Raw genomic sequence first — 20,897 nt, 5'->3', positions numbered from 1 at the left:
TTCACTTGTCGCGTAATTATCTTTCTCTGACTGGCTCACATATGCTGCTAGACAAACCGTGGGCTAAATTGCCCCTCTTTGAGCGAGAAGAAGCAATCACACATTCTGTCTTTTTTTCACTCTCTCACACAAAAACACACAAAAACACACACACACTCTCTCACACAGACAAACAGTTTATTCCGGCTTCACTGCCGATACACGACATCACTCTCCTTTCCACCCCTGTCTCCATGGAGACCAACATCTAGAGGGCCGGATAGGCTCTAGAACGCTGTGAATCAGCAGGGACGGATGGGAAGGGGGAGAGAAGGGAGGGTGAGGGTGAAAGTGGGGAGGGAGGAAGTGAGGGAGAGGGAGAAGGTGAAGAGGGAGGGAGGAGGGAGGGAGGGAGGGAGGGAGGGAGGGAGGGAGGGAGGGAGGGAGGGAGGGAGGGAGGGAGGGAGGGAGGGAGGGAGGGAGGGAGGGAGGGAGGGAGGGAGGGAGGGAGGGAGGGAGGGAGGGAGGGGGGTTGGGATAGAAGTAAGGGTGAATGGGGAGGAATGAGAGGGTGAAGGTAGGAGGAGATTCCAGAGGGTAAGAGTGGGTAGGAATAGGGAGAAAGGGGAAAGGCTGAATGCCTGACAGTGCAAGGTAATGAAAGCATTTTATCTATCAAACTCTCAGACAGCCGAGTGAGAAGACGTGACCTTTGTGATTGTTGGTTATTTGGAAGAAAACTAGGTCTGTCTCCAGCCAATAGTAATACTTCAGTCCAGGTTCTCGATCGCATACACATTCATCAGTCAGCCGAATGGAGAGAGAGCAACACCAGACCAAAAAAGGACTCAAGAATATCAAATTGATCAGAGACGCTGAAATATCCCCTGTAAAGTTTCTCTGGAGCATGAAGGTCACAGTGCTTTTAAAAAATAGAAAAAAGAGATTCACAAAAAAGAGAATTGTGAACAGAGATAAGAAACAACAGCTGGTATACAGAGAGCAGCAGGCGGATGAATACGAAAGGCAGTCCTTGTTTCTTATGTTGTTTATGGTCCTGACAGCTTTCTTCTAAGCACAGGACACACACACTAGGGAATTCACACTGGGTGAAAAGGGGACATAGTACAAAACTGTGTCACAAGAATCAATATCAATCAATATAGTATTATGAAGACACAATCGATATTATAATGTAATGTAAGATTTATTGATTGGGATTAACATAAGACAATGGTAAATTATTTAATTACTTCCACAGTTGCCATGGCAGTATTAACGGTTATACAAATTGGTCACTTCTCAAATCTTACATGACAAATTAATCTATTAGTCAACACTTTTGATTTCTGATTGGGAACATTCCAGAATTATACCAAAATGTAATTCCCATACATGTGTCCTTGGCTCAGCGTTCCAATTTCCTTCTCACTCCCTATTACTTACTTCATTTTTGCTTTGACCCAGAAGCACTTAACAACATGTCGTACATCTTTGTTCCCTAGTCAGAGCTCCACCAAGGCCGAATCAGGTAAAAAAAAAGGCCTGACTGAAAAGAGCAAATAAGAGTCCATGACCTGACACTTTCAAACCATAAATATCTCGAGGAGAGCTGTTCATTTCACCCTGCCAGGCTGCAGTAGTACTGAGCTGACGTTGTACAGCGTCTACCTGAGGACAAGAATAGACCCAAGGTCTGTGAGGAGGCCAAGCACAGTTAGCATTAACAAGGAAAAACGAGGGGGGGGGGGAGTTCATGAGTTTGCAAGAGGTCTAGACAGGTCGTGCGAGGGAGGGCTGAGCTGTGCGGGCTGGTTCAGCCTACTGCAGGAAAGACCAGGGCTTTGATGAAGGGCTGACCCTGGTTGTCGAGTCAAGGAAACGTCCTGTGCTTTGCCACGTCAACGCGATGGAAGCAGGACTGACTCGGCTCTAAGCACCATGATAAATGTCTACCAGCTGGACACTTCTACAGTCAAGTCCATGTCGGAAGTGTTTAGTGTGTTTCAAGGGGTTGTAGTGGGTGTGAGGGGTGGGGGGTGGGGGGGTACAACGCTATCAGCTTCACTGGAGAATGAAGAAGAGGGGATCTTGGTCAGCTTAACACCCCCACCGAAAGAAGTTCCGGGAATGCGACTGAAACCACCCACAGTCCCACAAACAGACACACGGATGCTTATAAATACACCGTCCCGCACACTAAACAGGCATGCTTGCCGTGCCAAGAGTGTGTACCATTACAGAGGAAGTGACCCTTTTCCATAGGTCAGGACACCAGGGGACATTCCCGAGCTCTTTTAAGAAGGGGAATTAGGGTGGAGAAGGGCAGCATGGGCCACTTAAATCCCCTTGTCACCAAGCTGTATCTACGGCTCATTTGAAACGTAGCCCATGTGAGAGTAGCTGTCAAAAGACAATTGGAGGGGAAGCACATGCTGTCTAAGTACATAGTTGGCAGGGTACATACTGTGGAATGTTTCAAAAACAACAGAGCTGTCATTTTCTGAATATCATTTGATTATTTTTGCGTCACCCTTTCAAGAGCCTGCGCTAATGACGCCGTAGAGATGACACCTAGTGATCTTCCCTGTGTGTTCTCCTGTCTGATGTCAGTTATCATTCGGCCCACGAAGCCTTCCTCTGTCATCTCCACACACAGGGGTAATCAGCCTTACTGTCATCCTCTCCCGTCTCCGGTTACTCGGTCTCGACCGTGGAAAAAGAGCACTTAGCAGGCACACTCCAACACATGCCATCTCTGTACCGAGGAACAAGCCTTAACGGGGCTGAAGTGACAACTCATTGATAGTGCCGGGCTCCACCACCACACACACACGGCTCTCTGCTGTCAGTCAGGCAGACTGGAGACTGGAGCTCTGGTTTGAGGTGCTTTGAGCAGGGCCACAGACGGCAGTTTATGTTGCTGGTGCCTCAGAGGAGCTCTGTGTTTAATTGGGCTGTAACAGGTTTGAACAGGGGACTGGGGCAGGACGAGAAAATGAAGTGCGTGATTAACCAGTTGTACCTTTCAAAACATATCCAGTAAAACAACCCAAACACACATCTTTAATGTTAGCGAACTATTATCAAAATAGAATGTGCTTCCCTTTATATGATTTATGTTATTGGAAAATCCTATGGTGGGGAAGCTGGTAAACTATGAAAATGTCAACGCCCCTGCCTAGAGGTATGTTGTTGTAGCCCATCAGCCTTAATAGAGGTTGTGAAATACTGGAGAGCACCAACAGCCCTTTCTATTGGCTCTTTCTTCACAGCACAACATAAGACATTGTAAAATCGCACACACAGACACACGGCACATACACAGACTATTATTGTCAGAGAAAATATGTCCTTATCTCATGCATCTGCTTGGCTATCATTACCATATTTGTGGGCGGTTGTGGCTGGTAATTCTAAGCAATTCGAACGTTTGTAAGAAAAAAGGGTGAATTGTTCTAAAACAGTAGTCATGCATTTATAGTAGTAATTTCAAAATTCAACATGGAAAAGATCCCTGTATAATTTTTGCATTCAGGCTGAACTCCCAAGGATAAGGAGGGTTACAGTGTAGTTTACAACCCTATAAGACACTGGTGTATGACAGAGTCACGGGTTAGAGGAGGGTACACAAAGGAACATGCAAAAACAAGATGAGGGCTGGAGGTGTGCTGTGATTTGGAGTCCCCATGGTAACCACACAAAACGGCATGCACTCTCCATGGCAACGGAGGAGGTAAGGGAATACTGGTGCGGTGCTGTGGCCTCTGGCTATTTGAAACACACGTACGCACAGACCGACAACGCAAGAGGCATTAGGAACACCTCCTTCTGCAAGGCACATCGGACACATAACCAACTGTTCAAATAGGAATGATGCTGTAAATGATGCTTGTATTCACATTCGTGACTCTACACGAAGGATGTGACTAATACAATAACAAGGCATAGGTTTAGCTTTCTTCTTTTTTTTCTCTTCTTTTTGTTTTTTTACAGACACACAGAGAGACATACACAGACACACACTATGGCCTCTATAACCGACCAGACCAATAAAGTGGTGATAGGCCTTGGGTTAATAGAGACACAGACAGCTACCCTGGTGAGAAACACAGTGTGACACTGGCTGAGCATTCATCAAGACTAGCCCACCTGTCTGGGTTACTCCATCCACACTGACAAGGAAAAACCCCATATATAATATGCTATGAGAGAGAGAGAGAGAGAGAGAGAGAGAGAGAGAGAGAGAGAGAGAGAGAGAGAGAGAGAGAGAGAGAGAGAGAGAGAGAGAGAGAGAGAGGGATAGAGAGAGAGAAAGAGAAAGAGGGATAGAGAGAGAGAGAGAGAGAGAGAGAGAGAGAGAGAGAGAGAGAGAGAGAGAGAGAGAGAGAGAGAGAGAGGGGAGAAATAAATCTTTAGACCCATCCAACCAACCAAATATGTACATATACAGCACATTTCTTTCACAATTGACACAATAATACCTCCCAGCCCCATAAAAATCAATGCAGTTCCTTAGATTTTAGCTGTGAATTTGTTTTATAAAATATAACATACATTGACTTTAATCAGAGCTGCATATTAACTAGTCATTCCAAAGTGCATAAGTAGCTTGATTGTGGTTTGTTCTTAATTCCTTAATTACTGTTTTTTTTTTTTTAAACAGACAACCAAATATGAACAGTGTGCAAAGTAAGATATGATCTACTCTGGCTAAGCCCAAATTCAATTTAATAGTTATTAACATGCGTAGTGCTTCGCCAGTTCGGTGTAGGTCAAGCTAAAAATTGAGTTTAGTCTTCACTTTAACTCACAAAACCTTTATGGAACAACAAAACAAAATCGATTTAATAACATGCAATGGACTCAATAATTATACACATAATTTGATAGAAACAGATTACATATATGTTCGAATTAAACGCTTTGAATTAGGAACAATATTGCTGATTATGAAGGACGACACTGTAGACTATCCTACATTTAAATCACGACTGACCATTTCATCATTTTTGCAAACAGAATCTCTTTATACATTTCAGTTGCCATTTCCAGTGCTATTTTGTGAGGGTTCCCATGAGAAACTGTTGTGTGCAAATGTGCCAGCACCTCCATTGATATTCAGCCTCGGCTGAGCGGCGGGCTGTCTGGGCGCTGTCGGCCTTGCTTCTGCACACAGTGTGATTGGGTGGGTGTGGCAGCCCAGTTTTCTGGAATAAAAACACTAACCCGACTCTCTGGCTCCATCTAGCTACAAGGAAGTTATTGCAGTTGTTTTCTTTGTGAAATTATATTTTTGTACTGATGGTGGTCTCCATGCAAATGACAAGGACAACGTCATACAACTATGACTATGTGCAGGGTGTTTTGAATACTTAATCCATACACCATGATCAAATGAATTTAATTACCTTTATAATCAATTATTTCATTTAGTAGGGATTTGGTAGGGTGATAAGGTCAGTGGAGAGGTCAGTGTGGAGGTCAGTGTTGAGGTCAGTGGTGAGGTCAGTTGTCAGTTTGAGAAAGAGCAGATTCCAAAAGTACAATTTCTGTTCTGTATATCCTAGCATCAAATGATTCTTACTGTATATTGAGCGGACTAGTATGAGTAACCAGATTACGTTTCATGCATGTGGCACTTTCCTAGTCAAAGTTAGCAGGGGGTGCATTTCCTGGCAAGACATAATACAGCTCTACCCTGAAATGCATTTCCAGCCCTGCCGTGAAATGCAACCCCCCTCTAATTTCTCTCTCTAACAGAAAGCCTCTCCCGCAACGGGTACCAAGCAAACTGGCCTGTCAAATTATAATGGAAAATACTTGAAGATGCTGGACCCCTGTGGTGACTTGTCAGCGAAACAAAGCGATACAACAGTGCCATCTTGTGTTATAAAAAGGGTATTACAAAAACTGTATTTAAAAAAATATATTCGAGATTTTAAGTGGACCGCAAAAAAAAAAAAACGATTTAAGTAAACTACATTTTAAAAGTGGTCTTGGACTTGCTCTCATCTACTGGGACAAAACCAAGAATGAAGACCACTTTGATCGTTTTCCTGATACTTGAATTAATTCCAGTGTTATCGTAGTTTTCTAGGGATCTTTATAAAGTTCCGAATACACAGTATTAATATTATAACAATATAGTGACTAGTAAAGTTCTCTTTTAAACAAGGGGAGTCAGCAAAACCTTTAGTTTCCTAATACCGGCGCGCTTTGACACCCACATCCCGCTTTGGTCACTCCATCTCCCGATTGGCGCTTTTGAAAGTCAGCGAGCAACGCGATTGCTTGGTTTTGAAAGGCGTCGGGCTCCGCGGCCAATTCGAAAGAATGCATTCAGTGCTGTAGCTAGCTGCTTTCCAGACACACATTCATTTTTCACCACAAGGTCGACAAGCACTACAGTCAAATTGTTACACGGAGAAATCGGACTTCAGGTAGTTATGTTTAATCTTTCTTTTATTAGTTAGATTAATCATAGATGTATTTAACAGTAAAATGTTAAACGTGACCATAATAACTCAAGTGAACGATTGACTTGCCACTAAGCTAGCTAAGCTAGCTCGCTGGCTGGCGTGAAGCGAAACATTGGGATTAGCCTAACTAACTGGCCAGCTAGCGAACAAATGCTAAGCTAAGCACTAGCGTAACATGATCTGTGTTTTTACCTCTTTTAGTTTGCTACAGTAGCTAACGATGTAAATCTTACTAGCTCTTGGGTAATTTAACTAGTTGACTAACTAAAGAAGTTGCCACGATTAGGCATTACAGTATGCCGCTAGATAGTTACTCTGTCAATGTGGACTGTACACAGCTAGCTACCTATCCGTGGCTTGCTACCAGATGCAGTAACTTATTTTCTCCTTTTCAGGGAACAATGGAAGATTACTTGAAAATAGAGAAAATCGGAGAGGGTGCGTTCAGATGTACTTTCACCGACGTTAATGTCAAGCTGTTTCACCATTGTCAAAGCAGTGGACAACTTCGATACAATTTTAGCGTATGCCTTTCAGCATTGTGGTAGCTTTCACTACAGTCAACAACGTTCGCTCCTTTCTTCAGGTACCTATGGGGTGGTGTACAAGGGCAGGCACAAGTCGACTGGCCAGGTGGTGGCCATGAAGAAGATTAGATTGGAGAGTGAAGAAGAAGGAGTTCCCAGCACAGCTGTGAGAGAGATATCTCTTCTAAAGGAACTGAATCACCCTAACGTTGTACGGTAAGGCTGTATGTGTGCGTGTATGGTCCGGTACGAGGAGAACACAACTCCCTCTCAGGAATAACCCCCCCAAAAGTACCATGCTGTTGAAGTATTTGTAAAGATGTCCATGTGACCTTTATAGGAACCAGGAATATACTGCTCTGTTTTATCTTGACTAGGCTCCTAGATGTGCTGATGCAGGAGTCCAGACTCTACCTAATCTTTGAGTTCCTGTCCATGGACCTGAAGAAGTACCTGGACTCCATCCCCTCTGGACAGTACATGGACCCTATGCTCGTTAAAGTACGGACACCCACCACACCTACACTTTCAACACAAATTCAATAATTATCATACAGGATAATAAGAGCAAGGTCATACCATTTGCTCACTCGCTCCACAAACAAAGGAACGAGGAGAGATTCGGAGGCTGTGTGTCATACCTTGACCTTCATACACCACTTTTCTCATGTAAATGTTTCTTCACATGTTGCCCCTCCACCCGTCCAGAGCTACCTCTACCAGATTCTGGAGGGCATCCTGTTTTGTCACTGCAGGAGGGTCCTACACAGGGACCTTAAGCCCCAGAACCTGCTCATCGACAACAAGGGGGTCATCAAGCTGGCTGACTTCGGCCTAGCCAGGGCCTTTGGGGTACCAGTGCGGGTTTACACTCACGAGGTACGTGCTTTTATTGATATTGAGATATTTCTATGGACATACAGACCCAGGGTTAGAGAGGGGGTTGGGTTTATATACTAAATACTTTCTATAAAAAAAAATATATATCAAAAGAAAGAAATATCCAGATATGACGAACACTACAATTTGTTTCAATTCATGTTATACTTTCAATAAAATTAATTGTAAGGTGTTTTTGTATTATAATTTTTTTTATTGCTTGATGAGTATACAGCAATAGGGCCCAAAACTTAGTGACCAAAAAAAACCATTACTCTCCTACTGTACTTTGTCTAGCAGTAGACTGTTGTGTGTGCTTCTGTAGGTGGTGACGCTGTGGTACAGGGCTCCAGAGGTTCTGTTGGGTGCGGCTCGTTACTCCACCCCAGTAGATGTGTGGAGCATCGGTACGATCTTTGCAGAGCTGGCTACCAAGAAACCCCTGTTCCACGGAGACTCTGAGATTGACCAGCTCTTCAGGATCTTCAGGTGCGGTAGTTGTTCTCTGTCACAGGAACATTGTTGTTCTGTCCCTTTCAAAGGTACTGCTAATCACATGTAGGTATATAGAGGGAGCTAGTGTTCCACGTTTCTCGGGTCAACTGGCTTGAGAAATATCCATTTGTTACGTTAATTTCAAAGTTTAAAAGTAGCGAGAGCCATCTAGAAATGTCGACACACATTTTGTCCGTGTACACAACTGATCACATTTCCCTGTAGCGATTACTTAGTAGCATGACAAGACTGACGACCTGCATATGAACCTACTTTCCTCTCTTCTCTGCAGAACCTTGGGTACTCCCAACAACGATGTTTGGCCGGAGGTGGAGTCCCTGCCAGACTACAAGAACACGTTCCCCAAGTGGAAGTCTGGGAACCTTTCGTCCATGGTGAAGAACCTAGACAAGAACGGCATTGACCTGCTCGCTGTAAGATTCTGTTTTGAGATTATCAATACTTCTGGAAATGAAATTATAACTAGAATTGCTGTTTAGTTCAAGTTCAAGTCTTTTATTGTCAGATGCACAGAACAACACAAGGTCAGACTGGGCACTGAAATTCTTAAGACAAGATAACGCAAGCACCTGGCATAACATATAAGTACACAGAACACAGAAGCTTAAATTCCCAGTGTAACTGTAACTGAGTTTAATTGGTTACATGCACTTCTCGGTATAAATACCGCCAACCTGTGTCATAGAATTTTGATGGCATAGCTAGTTAAAGTGGTGTTTTATGGAGGTGGTCATCAAATTTTTTGGTCAGATGAACAAAGTTCACACCCAGGAATGGGCAGGTCTACTGACCAGCGATGCAACGACCCCTGTAACATAACCATAGATCTCACAGTCACGTGGGATTTCTACAAAAGGTGGTGTATGAAATGCGTCACCTTTCATAAATTGAGATTGACTGTTTATTAATTTATTTCTAGAAAATGCTTATCTATGACCCACCGAAGAGGATCTCTGCAAGACAGGCAATGACCCATCCTTACTTTGATGACTTGGACAAATCTACTCTACCTGCAAACACTGTCAAGATGTGAACTCAGCACCTCCACACTCTGATGGCCTCTAACAGATTACAATTATGGAAGTATATTAATCCATATTTAGTTTGTTTGTTTTTCCGTTTTCTTTGTTTGTCTTTTCTATGGGTAGTTTCTCTGTAAATACACATTTCTGTAAAAAAGAATAAAGTTTGGATCTGATGTTAAATGTACAGAAGTTTTGGCAATATATTTTCAATAAATGTGCACTTTTTTGAGATCCACTTGGACTCTGACTTGTGCGTCGTTTAGTAATATTGTTACATTTCTGACCAGTCAACCATATTTTCTGGCGTTCCCATCTTGATCTGTACTACTTGAAGTCAAGGTTAATGTCAGTAGAGGGTGCTTATTTGTGCATCGAGATTAAATCCAGCACCACAAGTAGGCGTAAGTAGAAGTAATGATCTGCTAAGTCAGTCCATGTCTCAGGTGTACATTCTTCAAAGTTTCTATGGAATAATCTACACAACCTAAAGTTTTGGAGTAATTGGGTTCATTCTATTAACTTACTTTTTTCTTATTTGGAACAGATCAGATATCCTGACTAAAGACTGGATAAATAAAGTGCTGTCATAGTGAGTGGGAGGGTTTTCATGTGAATGCTGCAGACAGCATTCACATGAAAACCCTTTGTCTATTGTGTCCTTTGCTGTCGCATATTTTATTTAAAGGGCATGTAGTCAAAGGTTTCCCAAATGTCAGACTTTAAATTCTAAAACACAAAGACACTGCATGTTAAACGGAATTGAATAGAATTTTCTTACATTTTATAAGAATGTATTTCATATTCCATGTAGAGCGCATTCATTGTCTTTAGTGTCTCCTATCCTTTATTCATTTGGTTCTGTGTTCATGCATACCAGATTGTTCAAGTACTATTATGTAACTATAACACAAAAAAAGTAGAGCAAGTTTACATTGACTGATCCAGCTTACCTCACAACTGTCAATTTCCACTTAACAAACATGCTGTAACACGTTACACACCGTTTTGTAGATTACATTTAAGCTTTGGTGATGAGCCAAAAGGGTCTAATCAACATTTACCAGGCAGTGCTGGCCTAATTCAGCGCCTTATCGTATTTTGAACATAAAGGCAGGGTCGGTAATGTCATTGAGAGGGACTTTTTGTCATATTTGCTGAAATAAACTTCACACCCTTATAACAACCAATTCTAAAAGGTTTGACAGTAAAATTATCATAAAATCCAATATCTGGGCATTGCAGGAGTGAATTAAACACAACCAATCATTTAGTTCGGACCGAACTTGATTAGGCTAAGTTCGCAAAACTTACCGACTCTGCCTTTAAAGACAGGGCACTGTAGAAAGACATGATCAGGACCAGTATCAGCAGAGTTTCATATTAGAACTGTGGGGTTCCAGAGGGAAAACAACTCTGCTCTCCCTTTCCTTCCCCAGTCAGGGGACGGCACTGCCACGACTCGACCGCTTAAAGTTCTGGCAGATGACGACCAGTCGGTACAAGTTCAATATGACCACCAGGAAGTTCTTGATGGCAAAGAAAACCAACATCTGGTGGAAAACATCAAAGTGGGTCATGACTGTGAGCCGGACGACCAGGAAGGGCCCGTCCTGGAGGAACAGGCTCTCAGCTATGGTCCAGATGTCCGTGCTGCGTCTGGCCAGGAGACCCACCTCCTGGCCCTCGGTCTCCGACTTAGGTTTGGAGTTCACCACTGTGGAGATGGACACAGGTCAAGGGCTGACTCTCACACAAAACACACACATTGCTGCGTACACGCATTGCTGCGTAAACACACTACTGACTCAAATGACTGAAATCATACGTTATGTTCCCTTTTCTGATGAAAACTCCCAAAATATCGTATTTTTGTGGAAGATCATGAGGGTGAAAGCATTTCATTGTCTTATTAACAGGACCATAAGACAGTACTTCTCAGATTGTGGATATTGATTGTGTATGATTTGTACACTCTTAGATGCATTTGTGTGATTACGTGGTCACTTATCCGAAACCATATTATTCAGGTTATTAATATTTAATACATTGAGAGAAGGTTTTAGAGAAGATAAGGGGTGGGGCTATTGTTACAAATGAACTCCTTAGCATCCTTAGAATCAGAGAATGAACAAGCCACAACCATAATGAGTTTCAGCAGGTTTGGCCGCCTGCCTGACAATAGCTTACTCCACATCAGCCAAGCACTAAGGGCAGGAGAAGATGTGGATTCTAATGTGTTTACATTACTAATAGATGAAACCAAATCTCTGTACACATACATAAAAGCCCATGTCAACTTTTGAGTAAATCCTTATGTGTATTTCTTTCCTGTTGAGGTTATCCATAGTACATCAATGACAAATGCAGCCTTTCAACCCAATAAGGGGTGTTTTAGTGATGTGGTCATTGAGGTTTGGCCACAGGAAGTTTAAACAGATCTTAATAACCAAACAGAACACAGACTGTTTTCATTGTTTACATGGATATCCCAAAGAAAAACATCAGGAAGTACACTGGAATCCTTTCTTAGCAGAAAAGTTTGACAAAAACAGATGCAGCTTCAACATGTAGAAACATGAAGGAATGTGACAAGCAAGAAGAGCAACTCGGTCTCCATAACAACAGAGCCATGTACCTGTTGGATAAGGACTCGGGCAGTGAGTGTGTTTGTAGTTCACAGAGAACCATGGATATTTAGGAGGTACGGTATACGGGTATGAATGGGCCACTTACCAGCCAGATGCAGTGGGAACTGGAGCATGCTCCAGGTCCACACTGCTAGAATGATGTAGACCAGATGGGGGCTGTTCTCTCTGGGACACACACACACAGAAAGTCGGAGAAGTTCATAGCTGGGTTATCATACACTGCTTGGGGTTTAAATTCATGCTTCCAATGACAATGCAGAGAAGTGTCTTGTTCAATATCTTAATTGGTCAAAACAATATACACATTAACCACCTAACTAATAACCTTTCCTTCGGTTTTGTCTGTTGTTATTACATAGTGATGGAGTTCCATACCACTTTTTTTCTTTCTTTTTGAAGATGGCATAAAGGGGCGAATTAACAAGACTGAACACTGAATAATAACCCACTTGACATCGGACAGCGTTTCGCTGGTGAACTCCAGGATATCTGCTGCCGTGCCAACGAAGATGAGCAGGAGCTGGGAGAGTTCGTCTTTCGTAACTCCGCCCCCAAGGGGTAGAAGCCACTTGCCCACGATGAGGAGGATGAGAAGGACCTGATGGAGGGCCAGGATCCAGTCGTTGGGACAAAAGCTAGACTGCAGCTTGTCAAGAGTCTTAGGAGGGCCAATAAAGAGGAAGTCAGTCTATTTTCGACAGAATCATTTCCAGATCTGTACCAAAAATGTAAAAAGTAGGTAAAACCTTGCAAGAATAGTTCCTGTATTTCTAGTTCCTGTATTTCCCTAGAAGTCTAAAATTAAATTGAGCTCTGATGAAAACATTGAGGCTAGACAAGCATTTCCTCCTGGGTGTAGTACATCCCAAGCTATTACAACTAAACTGAAAGCAAGAAACAATGGCATTAACACCTTTGAGATTTACTTACATTTAGGTAGTTTTGAACGGTGGAGTTTGCAGATGTTTCGTTTGAAAACGTGCTTCTTAAATTTGCCCAGGAGTTTAGTTTCTTGCACTGAGAGATAGATGATTGAAGTCAGATAAATATTATATACTTCATATGAAGGCTATCAAGCAGTTTATATCCAACTGAACGTAAAGCATTACAGGCAAAACTATTTGCTATAGTTAACCAACACATCTTTATTTCTTTGTATAGACGCACATATATGAACATATAATATGGGATCCATCTATTCCTGTACCTGACGGTCGCTTAGTTTGTTCTGTTGATGATGCAGCTCTAGAATCCACATTGACGGAATGATGCTGATGAGGAACAGTAGGATGGCTGGAGAGAACCTAGAACCAAAGGAAAATAAAACTTGAACCAAACTTTAACTCATACAAGCTTGCACTCCCTCCCCATACAGTCTTTATCATAAAACTTGAGATTGAAGCAAGTTCAACTATTGATGAACCAAATACAGTGTTTTTCAGGAACAAAGAGGGTTACTTTCTCCTGGAGAGTGAGAGAGGAGGGAAGCAGACCTAGTTTACAGAGTACCACCCCATCTTACTTTGTCCCAGTAAGTTACATGTCATACTGTAAAACAATAGGATTAGCAGGATACAGGATCTCTGGGCAGTGTGGGGGAGGGTTGCAGTTCATGTGAGAGTAAAGAAAAGAAGGATAGCAAGTAATGAAACAAGACTATAGTATACATGAATTATAACTTACCATTTGTAATCTTGTCCTTTGCGTCTTTTTAATGTTATGATCATTTCAATAACGAGAGGTAGAAAAAGGAATGTCAAAAACCAGTACATGTAATCATGTTTGATCCACGTCACTCTCCAGACTCCGATTAGTGATATTAGAATAAAAATAACTCTAGTAATAATCGCACTTACAAATGTGAAAAAAATCATGTTGGAGGTGGCTAGTGTAGCCCACGACCGTATAGTCCCGTTAATACTGACTCTTCAAAGTACAGCTGATCGGTGACAAATGAGTAACTTATTTTCCCAGACAAGTCCCCAAAGTTTACGCTCCGCCCCGTGTTGCATTCTAGCAGAAAGATAACAATCTAAAAGATCCATAGGCTACACAGCAAGTCGTGTGTAAGATATTACTAACCAGTGACGCTACGATTATAAAATGTTCAGTCTAATCATTGAAATAACACAATGAAGAAGGAGCTTCGCAACAGCGGAAACAAAGAAAGACCATTCCTTATGCTGCCGGCGGCAGTATTCTATGGACCTATAATTTTAAACTCATGATGTCAGTCATTTGTACACAGTCTATAGGCTACCTACGTTTAGACTAATGAATGCACAAATAAAACAATGATTGTTTTTTAATCGTTCAGAGAATAAAAAAAACTAATGAATTAAAGGTGCAACCAATGCCTCACATATAGCCTATAGTTATATTACAAAGCAGGATTCTAATTGTTTCATTGGCCGATTGAGGTCAGTGACAAACGATTACTCATTTAGCATAATTGTCATACATTTGCTATGACGGATCAGAGAATATACTTTATTTAACACCCGAGGACAGATAGTTAATCTACGCTTTCACACCCCCACCTAACGGGTCTTATTCATCAGGGCCGGTGGGAAATGCAAATAAACCTCCAAGAAACGAGGACAATGTCTGTTACATCAAGATGTTTGTTTGAATGCTGCATCTTATTTCTGTCAGTCATTCATGATTGACATGTTCCACTTAAAATCTAGAAGGGAAGTGAAAATGAACTTCAATGCCACCATACCCAATCTTTCACTACTATAGTTCAGCTCACATGCAAGATGTGTTGTTTCTGCCTATCTGATGGAGCCTGTTTCCAGACATATCCATCCTCCCTGCCAGTGTGGTTTCTGGGGAGGAAACAGTAGGAAGAGTTGTGACCTTGGAAATAGCTGGAACTCATCCTGTCTTTGTTCCCGACTCTATCATCCACAATGCTGTATATATCTGAAATTACAATCCCAGTTTCAGCACTTTGGGGGACGTTGTATTCAAAGCCATTCTAGAAAAAGTCCTTCCTTCCTTTTGCATGTCACAAGAAAATACAAAAACTCTTGAAAATCAAACATGAAATAAATAACAACCACTGTACTCCTGGTGATTTCCACGTCGATGGTTCAGTTCATGAGACACGGTGTGCAACCTATTTTGGGGTGAACTTCACAAACTGACCCATTCAGGGTTAGATATTAAAACCATACCAGAGGTGACAGGTTTGTCACGTCTGGATTTACTGGACCAATTCTATCAATCAATTCTATTAGACCAATTCTACCAAGCCCCTGTGAAATCAAGACCTTTTTTGTCTCTTGATAAGGTGCATGTGCTGATGTCTACATTGGATCTGTTAACCTCAGGAATTTTAGATCGACCTGTGCCTGGTTTGAGATCATGAGGGGAGAAGGGTAACAAACTGTCTATTCAGAGAGAGATGGCTGAGCTGGCACACTTGACAAGCATAAACAAGGTTTCCCCCGCGTCTGTGTCAGTCTACGATAACATCGCTAACACCAATAAAGGCAATCAAGGAGACAGAGGGAGCTTTTTGTCATGTGACAGCAGCTTCTGAACGTTCTAGCAGACCGTTTCTTCTTCATGTGCTCTAAAATGAGTGTCAGGCCGATCCCTGGCACAGTTGATCATAGATATATAGATATACCTATATATCTATATATAGATATACCTATATATCTATGCAGTTGATTGTCTTGGATGGCATTATGGAACTGAACGTTTTGGGGGAGATTTTCTTCTTCTGTGGTGCCCCAGATACACCAAAGGGGCCATCACTGCGTGGGTAAGTTCACCTCCGGCACTATAACCCTCGTTTACCCCACATTTTACCAGGGGTTTGTTTTCACATTCGCCATTAATATTTCACAGGTGATGGCCTCCAGATGGTAAACATGTTATAATGGAAAATGTCCATGACGGTTCAATACAAAACACTGGTTTAGTTGGGTGAATGTAATTTACACAAATTCCAACAGATGGCAGTAATTCCTTTGCCTGAATTCTGGGAGCAATGCCCACCAAGGTGAGAGAGGGTGGATATTTCAAATATCTTGCATGTCAGCAAGATACAACTGAAAGATGAATACATTATAACATGTTCAATTAGTTAGTCTGAAGTTAAACGGCAAGTTGAGTGAACATTCATCGACCACTCTTTTCTCTGGGGACATTTAACAGAAAATCAACATCTGTTCCCATTACCGGAAGATACCAGCCTTTCAAAGAACAATAGCAGCCCATTTATTTTCATAATAATGACCCTTTTAGAGTAAACAAGCACAAAGTCTGTCTCGTCCCTCATTTGCTCTTTTTCTGTTGACAAACCCTGAAAAGACAAAAACATTGGCACACGATTAATGATAAATGTAAATAGTCTTTGAACAACAGGGTCAAGGGTGAGACAGGTGGCTAAACTGTCTTGATAGAGTTGGCCTCGATCCACTCCGTGTTCCAGAAAGCCCTTTCTTGCAACACTCACACATGTCAGGCATTTGCATGGGAGCGATTGGACATAAATGGATAACACATGACTCAATCTCTAGGCTTCAACAGCTGCACAGACTCCGCAGTTATTGGACAAATATGATTTGCCTCAGAGCGAGTCTTCAAAGCCTTTCAAATGTGGAATTCTTTACGTAAGCTGAAGTAAATAGCGATATTGAAAGGGATTTGCTGCAACAATAAAAAAAACCCAGTGCTGCTCTTCTTCATGTCGGATCATTATAACCTTGACAACTATGTGTTTTCTACGTTAAGAATGAAAACAAAGACTTGCATGGCTTGCTGCTTAGCTTCTGCTCCATTTACTGTCAATAAACTCACAGATGTTTTACATTAATATTTATAACTTAAATCAGGCCTCTGTTGAAAACGTCCAAACATAGCAAAGGATTGTGTTCTCATCTATGTATTAGACAGCAACTACTCCAGTCTAATTTACCAAAAGGAAAGTTTACAGAGAGTGGTTTCAGGCATAGGTCATTAGCCTTCTCAAAATACCCCTGTCACCATAGCAACTTCAAGTGACTCCTAAATTGCCATATAAAATGAGATAAATTATTAATGCTGAGAGGTTTTTCTCAGCTAGCACCGCACTCTCAACATAATGCATTATTTGCCCTTTCGCTGCATTGGAACAATGCTGCATGCGGTTATGAACAATATCTAGACGTTGTTTATTTTCTTTTTTATTTAGCGATTTTCAGGGACTGTGGTTATAAGTAGATTAACTCCAGCTATTGAGTAACAGCCTGCTGCTATATTGCTCCAAAACATTGAGCAGCGATTAATGCGAGATTTCTTGATCCCCATCATAAAATTACACTTGTCTACCTAGTCTGACTGATACGTATCAATTGCAACTGTTTGATGTGTGCACAGTCAACGTGAATAACCAAAGTGTAAAGATTTGGCGAGGTGGGCTTTGATGGCTGAATCTACACCCCAGTAAGGGATGCAGTGACCCCTGGCTTGATGCTTGGTGTTTGATGTCCCCAGGGTTCACTGACTGCAGTTCCATTATGAATCTACAGTGTATGCTTCTCATATGCAATACAAGTGCCTTTTCAATCACTCTCATATTCCAGTGAGTTAAACACTGTGTATTTGCATAAATGCATAATTCATTATTCTAATCTCAGTTTTGGATATAACGATAGTGCATGCTGATGGCAGGGGAGTTGTCCATTTTGTTGGTGGTTTTAGAATTTAGATTCACCCGGCACTTATATTCTATGATGCAATTTACATGTGCTATGCCAGCAATAAAGTCGAACTGGTGTTAACGCTCGTGTTCGCTTGAATAATATAAGCTCCACAGTGTATGATTACATTTCTGTGATGCTTAATAAAATGACTCGCTTGACATTATCATACAATTCAGCTGTAATAAGGACCGTGAATGTGAAATTGCATTTTGCAGTCAATTAATGAATTGTAATGGCAGACATTCACACCATGCCAAACAATGTTTATTTTATGAGTTATTTTAACCGACTTGCACATAGACATGTGATATGCATGTTCAACAACATGCAGCGAATGTACAATGAACTGTGTATGTAGACTTTGAGAATGTGGGATTAAGGCTATATGGTTAATACTGTATGTTTCATTATTAGAGTAGACTGCAAGACAGACAATGGGGACAAAATGAGAAAAATATATTATTTAGATATAAATTGAACAATGTAATCTCCAGCTCAGAGTTAGTAGTACATTGAATTGTTTGAGAATGAACTGCTGTCAAGACAGCCAAGGTTATTCATGTTTTATTCAGGTTCAATAGATCTGAACCAGCAAACACAAACTGAAATTCTCCTTGACTTCAACTGTGAGTGAATCAATCTTTTGAGTAAAACACACTCAGTTCCGTCTTCAAAGCCTCAAGCAAGAACATAAAAGAACATGCAGAGGTCATATGTGATTGGGTTTGAAATGTTAAACCACCTTTATAATGAAGCTCAGAGGCTAAACTTGGATTGTAGCACAGCTCTGGTCTCCTGTTCCTGGGTCTAAATGCATCTAGCTAACCCTGGCCTTTGTCATTTAATCATGTGAACACAAAGCCCAGGTGTAAGGTTACATCTGATACGTGTGTCAGGGAACAAATTTACCTGATGGATTTTTAATGACATCACAAAGCTGGTTTTCCATGGTAAATTGATATTGAGTCAACAGTGGATTTCTGAATGAATGACCCCATTAAACTTACTAGTCGTCTCTGTAATTTCATTTCATAAGGCAATCATTTTTTATGTATGTACAAAAAGTATTTATTAGTATTTGTGTGAGTATTAACAGACTCACTGATTCTGAAATGTTTATACCAACTTGTAAAGCCTTTATCGGTATAATGCTCTGCTATTGTAGCTTGTTAAGATCTACATGGCAGCATCATTCTGCATCCACATGCACTGAAGGGATTGAGATAACCAATATAAGTGAACTGACTTTGGTCATTTTCTTGAAAAGTCAATGTTTGAATGTCCGTAATGGTTCTTGTATATACCACTAGGAGTGTGATGTGTGCAAGCAGCAGCTCTGTTTTAATGCAGGTGAAACAATTTGCTGTTTTCAAATGTTTTTAGTTTCATGTGCTTTTATTTCTATTCTCTATAAATACAGAGTTACAGGACGTGACTCGTTTATAACAACCCTTACATCAAGCTGTACATTTGCCTTACAATGTGGTGATCACCGCTGGACTCTATTGACAACAAGCACTTTTAATTACCAGATAAGGGATAAAGTAGTCCCACTGATTGACCAGGAACTTCATTACGTCCCCTGTCATTAATGCAAGTCTATTGATTTTGTCATTTAAATGGCCAGGGATTCAAAAAGAGAGAACGGTTCGCTATTCAATCAACCCCACACTTAAACAAACCTGTGCTGCAGAAAAAAGCACATTGTATGCATGGCAAATCCATTCGACGATTCATAACAATTGTGATCTGCTAAACCACACTTCTTTAAAAACAGTAGCCTTCACGCCATTGTTGTTCTGATTGGTCTATTGTTCTAATGTTTATAGAGGTCATTCACATTTTGCTTGCCAAATTATCTCTCAGGCTATTGATTCTCCACGCTGTCTTCCAACTGTCTTTTATCCTCATAGCTAGCGGTCCTTTGTGGGAAATGTGTCACTTTCTCAGGAAGGAAAACACTCAGCTGGATAGAGATCAATGAGCTCCGTCCCTGTAATTTCAAAAAGCATATTGCGTAATCGTGTACTTAAAATAACCGGTGTCAGAAAAATGTCGCTGTTGCTCTGAGCTTTTCTATCGGATACAAAAGGGCAAGGGTGGGAGGAAAATGAACAGCTATGTAGCCAACTGAAGAACTTAGCAATCGATGAATGACCTACAGTGTGTTTACCGCGCATATGCGACTAAAATGCTTGGACTGTGGGCATTCAGGAAATGTTACACTATAAACTACTTCTAACCTATATAATATAGAAGTGCTTTAATGACAAGGGTGTTAAACTACAACTAGCTTACAAATATTTTCTTAATTCATCTTCCAGTCCCCGTGTGTATGAATTTAGCATCTCTAAGCACTATTTTAAAGGGTTTCTGGCGAATAGCAGGCTTGCCTTTCTGGCATTGACTTATTCCAGCCAAATTCAATGCCTAATGAATTTAATAAAATCATGACGCTGTTGCCATTTCGGGCAGAGATATTCCTTCAAACGTTTCGATAAAGCAATTATTTTCAGCAGACCAACGCACCCCTACCAGGACCAACTTCCCTCAAAGCAATAACGAACGTCCCGCTTCCCACATTTCCTTTTGAGGAAACATTTGATAGCCCTATTAACTTTCATGTTACATTGTTTCTTGAAGGCATCCACAGCAAGCGCCCTTGTATCATTACTGTGAGAAATGTGCTTTCATAGAGAACGTCTTTACACAGGTCCTGTAAGATAGATAATTAAAAACTGAACAAATGCATTTAATTTGGTTGTTGAATATTTGTTAATTCAACAGCAATTTACATATCAGCTGATTAAATGAATAATACACTCTTATCAATAACTTCTAAAGTTAAATCTTTAGTAAAATTAAGTGTCATGGCCAAGTATGTTCTGCAATAGTGAATGTAGAGGTTTATCTGGGTCTAAAATGTCAATTGTGCTTTTTTCATCAACAAATGGACACACTATATCTAACATTGCGATACTTATATCACGTCTGTGAACAGAAAAAAAATCTAAATGTGTGTAATTTTGAAACCAGCGAGTTTTTAAACTTGAAACAATATACAGTTCTTACAGGACCTTCGGCAATCCATTCAAGCCAACAAGTTTGGAGAGCGTGTTGAGTTTAATCAATTCAGAAC

At 41.1% G+C, this 20,897-nt stretch overlaps 2 protein-coding genes across 2 annotated transcripts; one reads left to right on the top strand and one right to left on the bottom strand.

Moving 5' to 3' along the window:
- Positions 1 to 6,348: 6,348 nt before the first annotated feature.
- On the top strand, positions 6,349 to 9,585 carry cdk1 (cyclin dependent kinase 1). Its single transcript, XM_067236203.1, has 8 exons — positions 6,349 to 6,422; positions 6,857 to 6,899; positions 7,048 to 7,204; positions 7,366 to 7,489; positions 7,697 to 7,867; positions 8,193 to 8,356; positions 8,655 to 8,796; positions 9,303 to 9,585. Exons 2-8 carry the CDS (start codon positions 6,863 to 6,865, stop codon positions 9,414 to 9,416), a joined length of 909 nt encoding a protein of 302 aa, XP_067092304.1. The 5' UTR covers positions 6,349 to 6,422; positions 6,857 to 6,862; the 3' UTR covers positions 9,417 to 9,585.
- Positions 9,586 to 10,165: 580 nt separating this feature from the next.
- On the bottom strand, positions 10,166 to 13,979 carry tmem26a (transmembrane protein 26a). The gene is made up of 6 exons (XM_067236202.1): positions 13,740 to 13,979; positions 13,264 to 13,360; positions 12,987 to 13,073; positions 12,506 to 12,714; positions 12,142 to 12,221; positions 10,166 to 11,122 (listed from the first exon to the last, which is right to left on the bottom strand). Exons 1-6 carry the CDS (start codon positions 13,928 to 13,930, stop codon positions 10,845 to 10,847), a joined length of 942 nt encoding a protein of 313 aa, XP_067092303.1. The 5' UTR covers positions 13,931 to 13,979; the 3' UTR covers positions 10,166 to 10,844.
- Between the last annotated feature and the right edge of the window lie 6,918 nt (positions 13,980 to 20,897).

This window comes from Osmerus mordax, chromosome 5 (genome assembly GCF_038355195.1).
Source record: "Osmerus mordax isolate fOsmMor3 chromosome 5, fOsmMor3.pri, whole genome shotgun sequence".
NCBI classification, from domain to species: Eukaryota; Metazoa; Chordata; class Actinopteri; order Osmeriformes; family Osmeridae; genus Osmerus; species Osmerus mordax.
The sequence above is the reverse complement of the archived record's forward strand: the minus strand, read 5'-3'. Positions and strand labels throughout refer to the sequence as shown.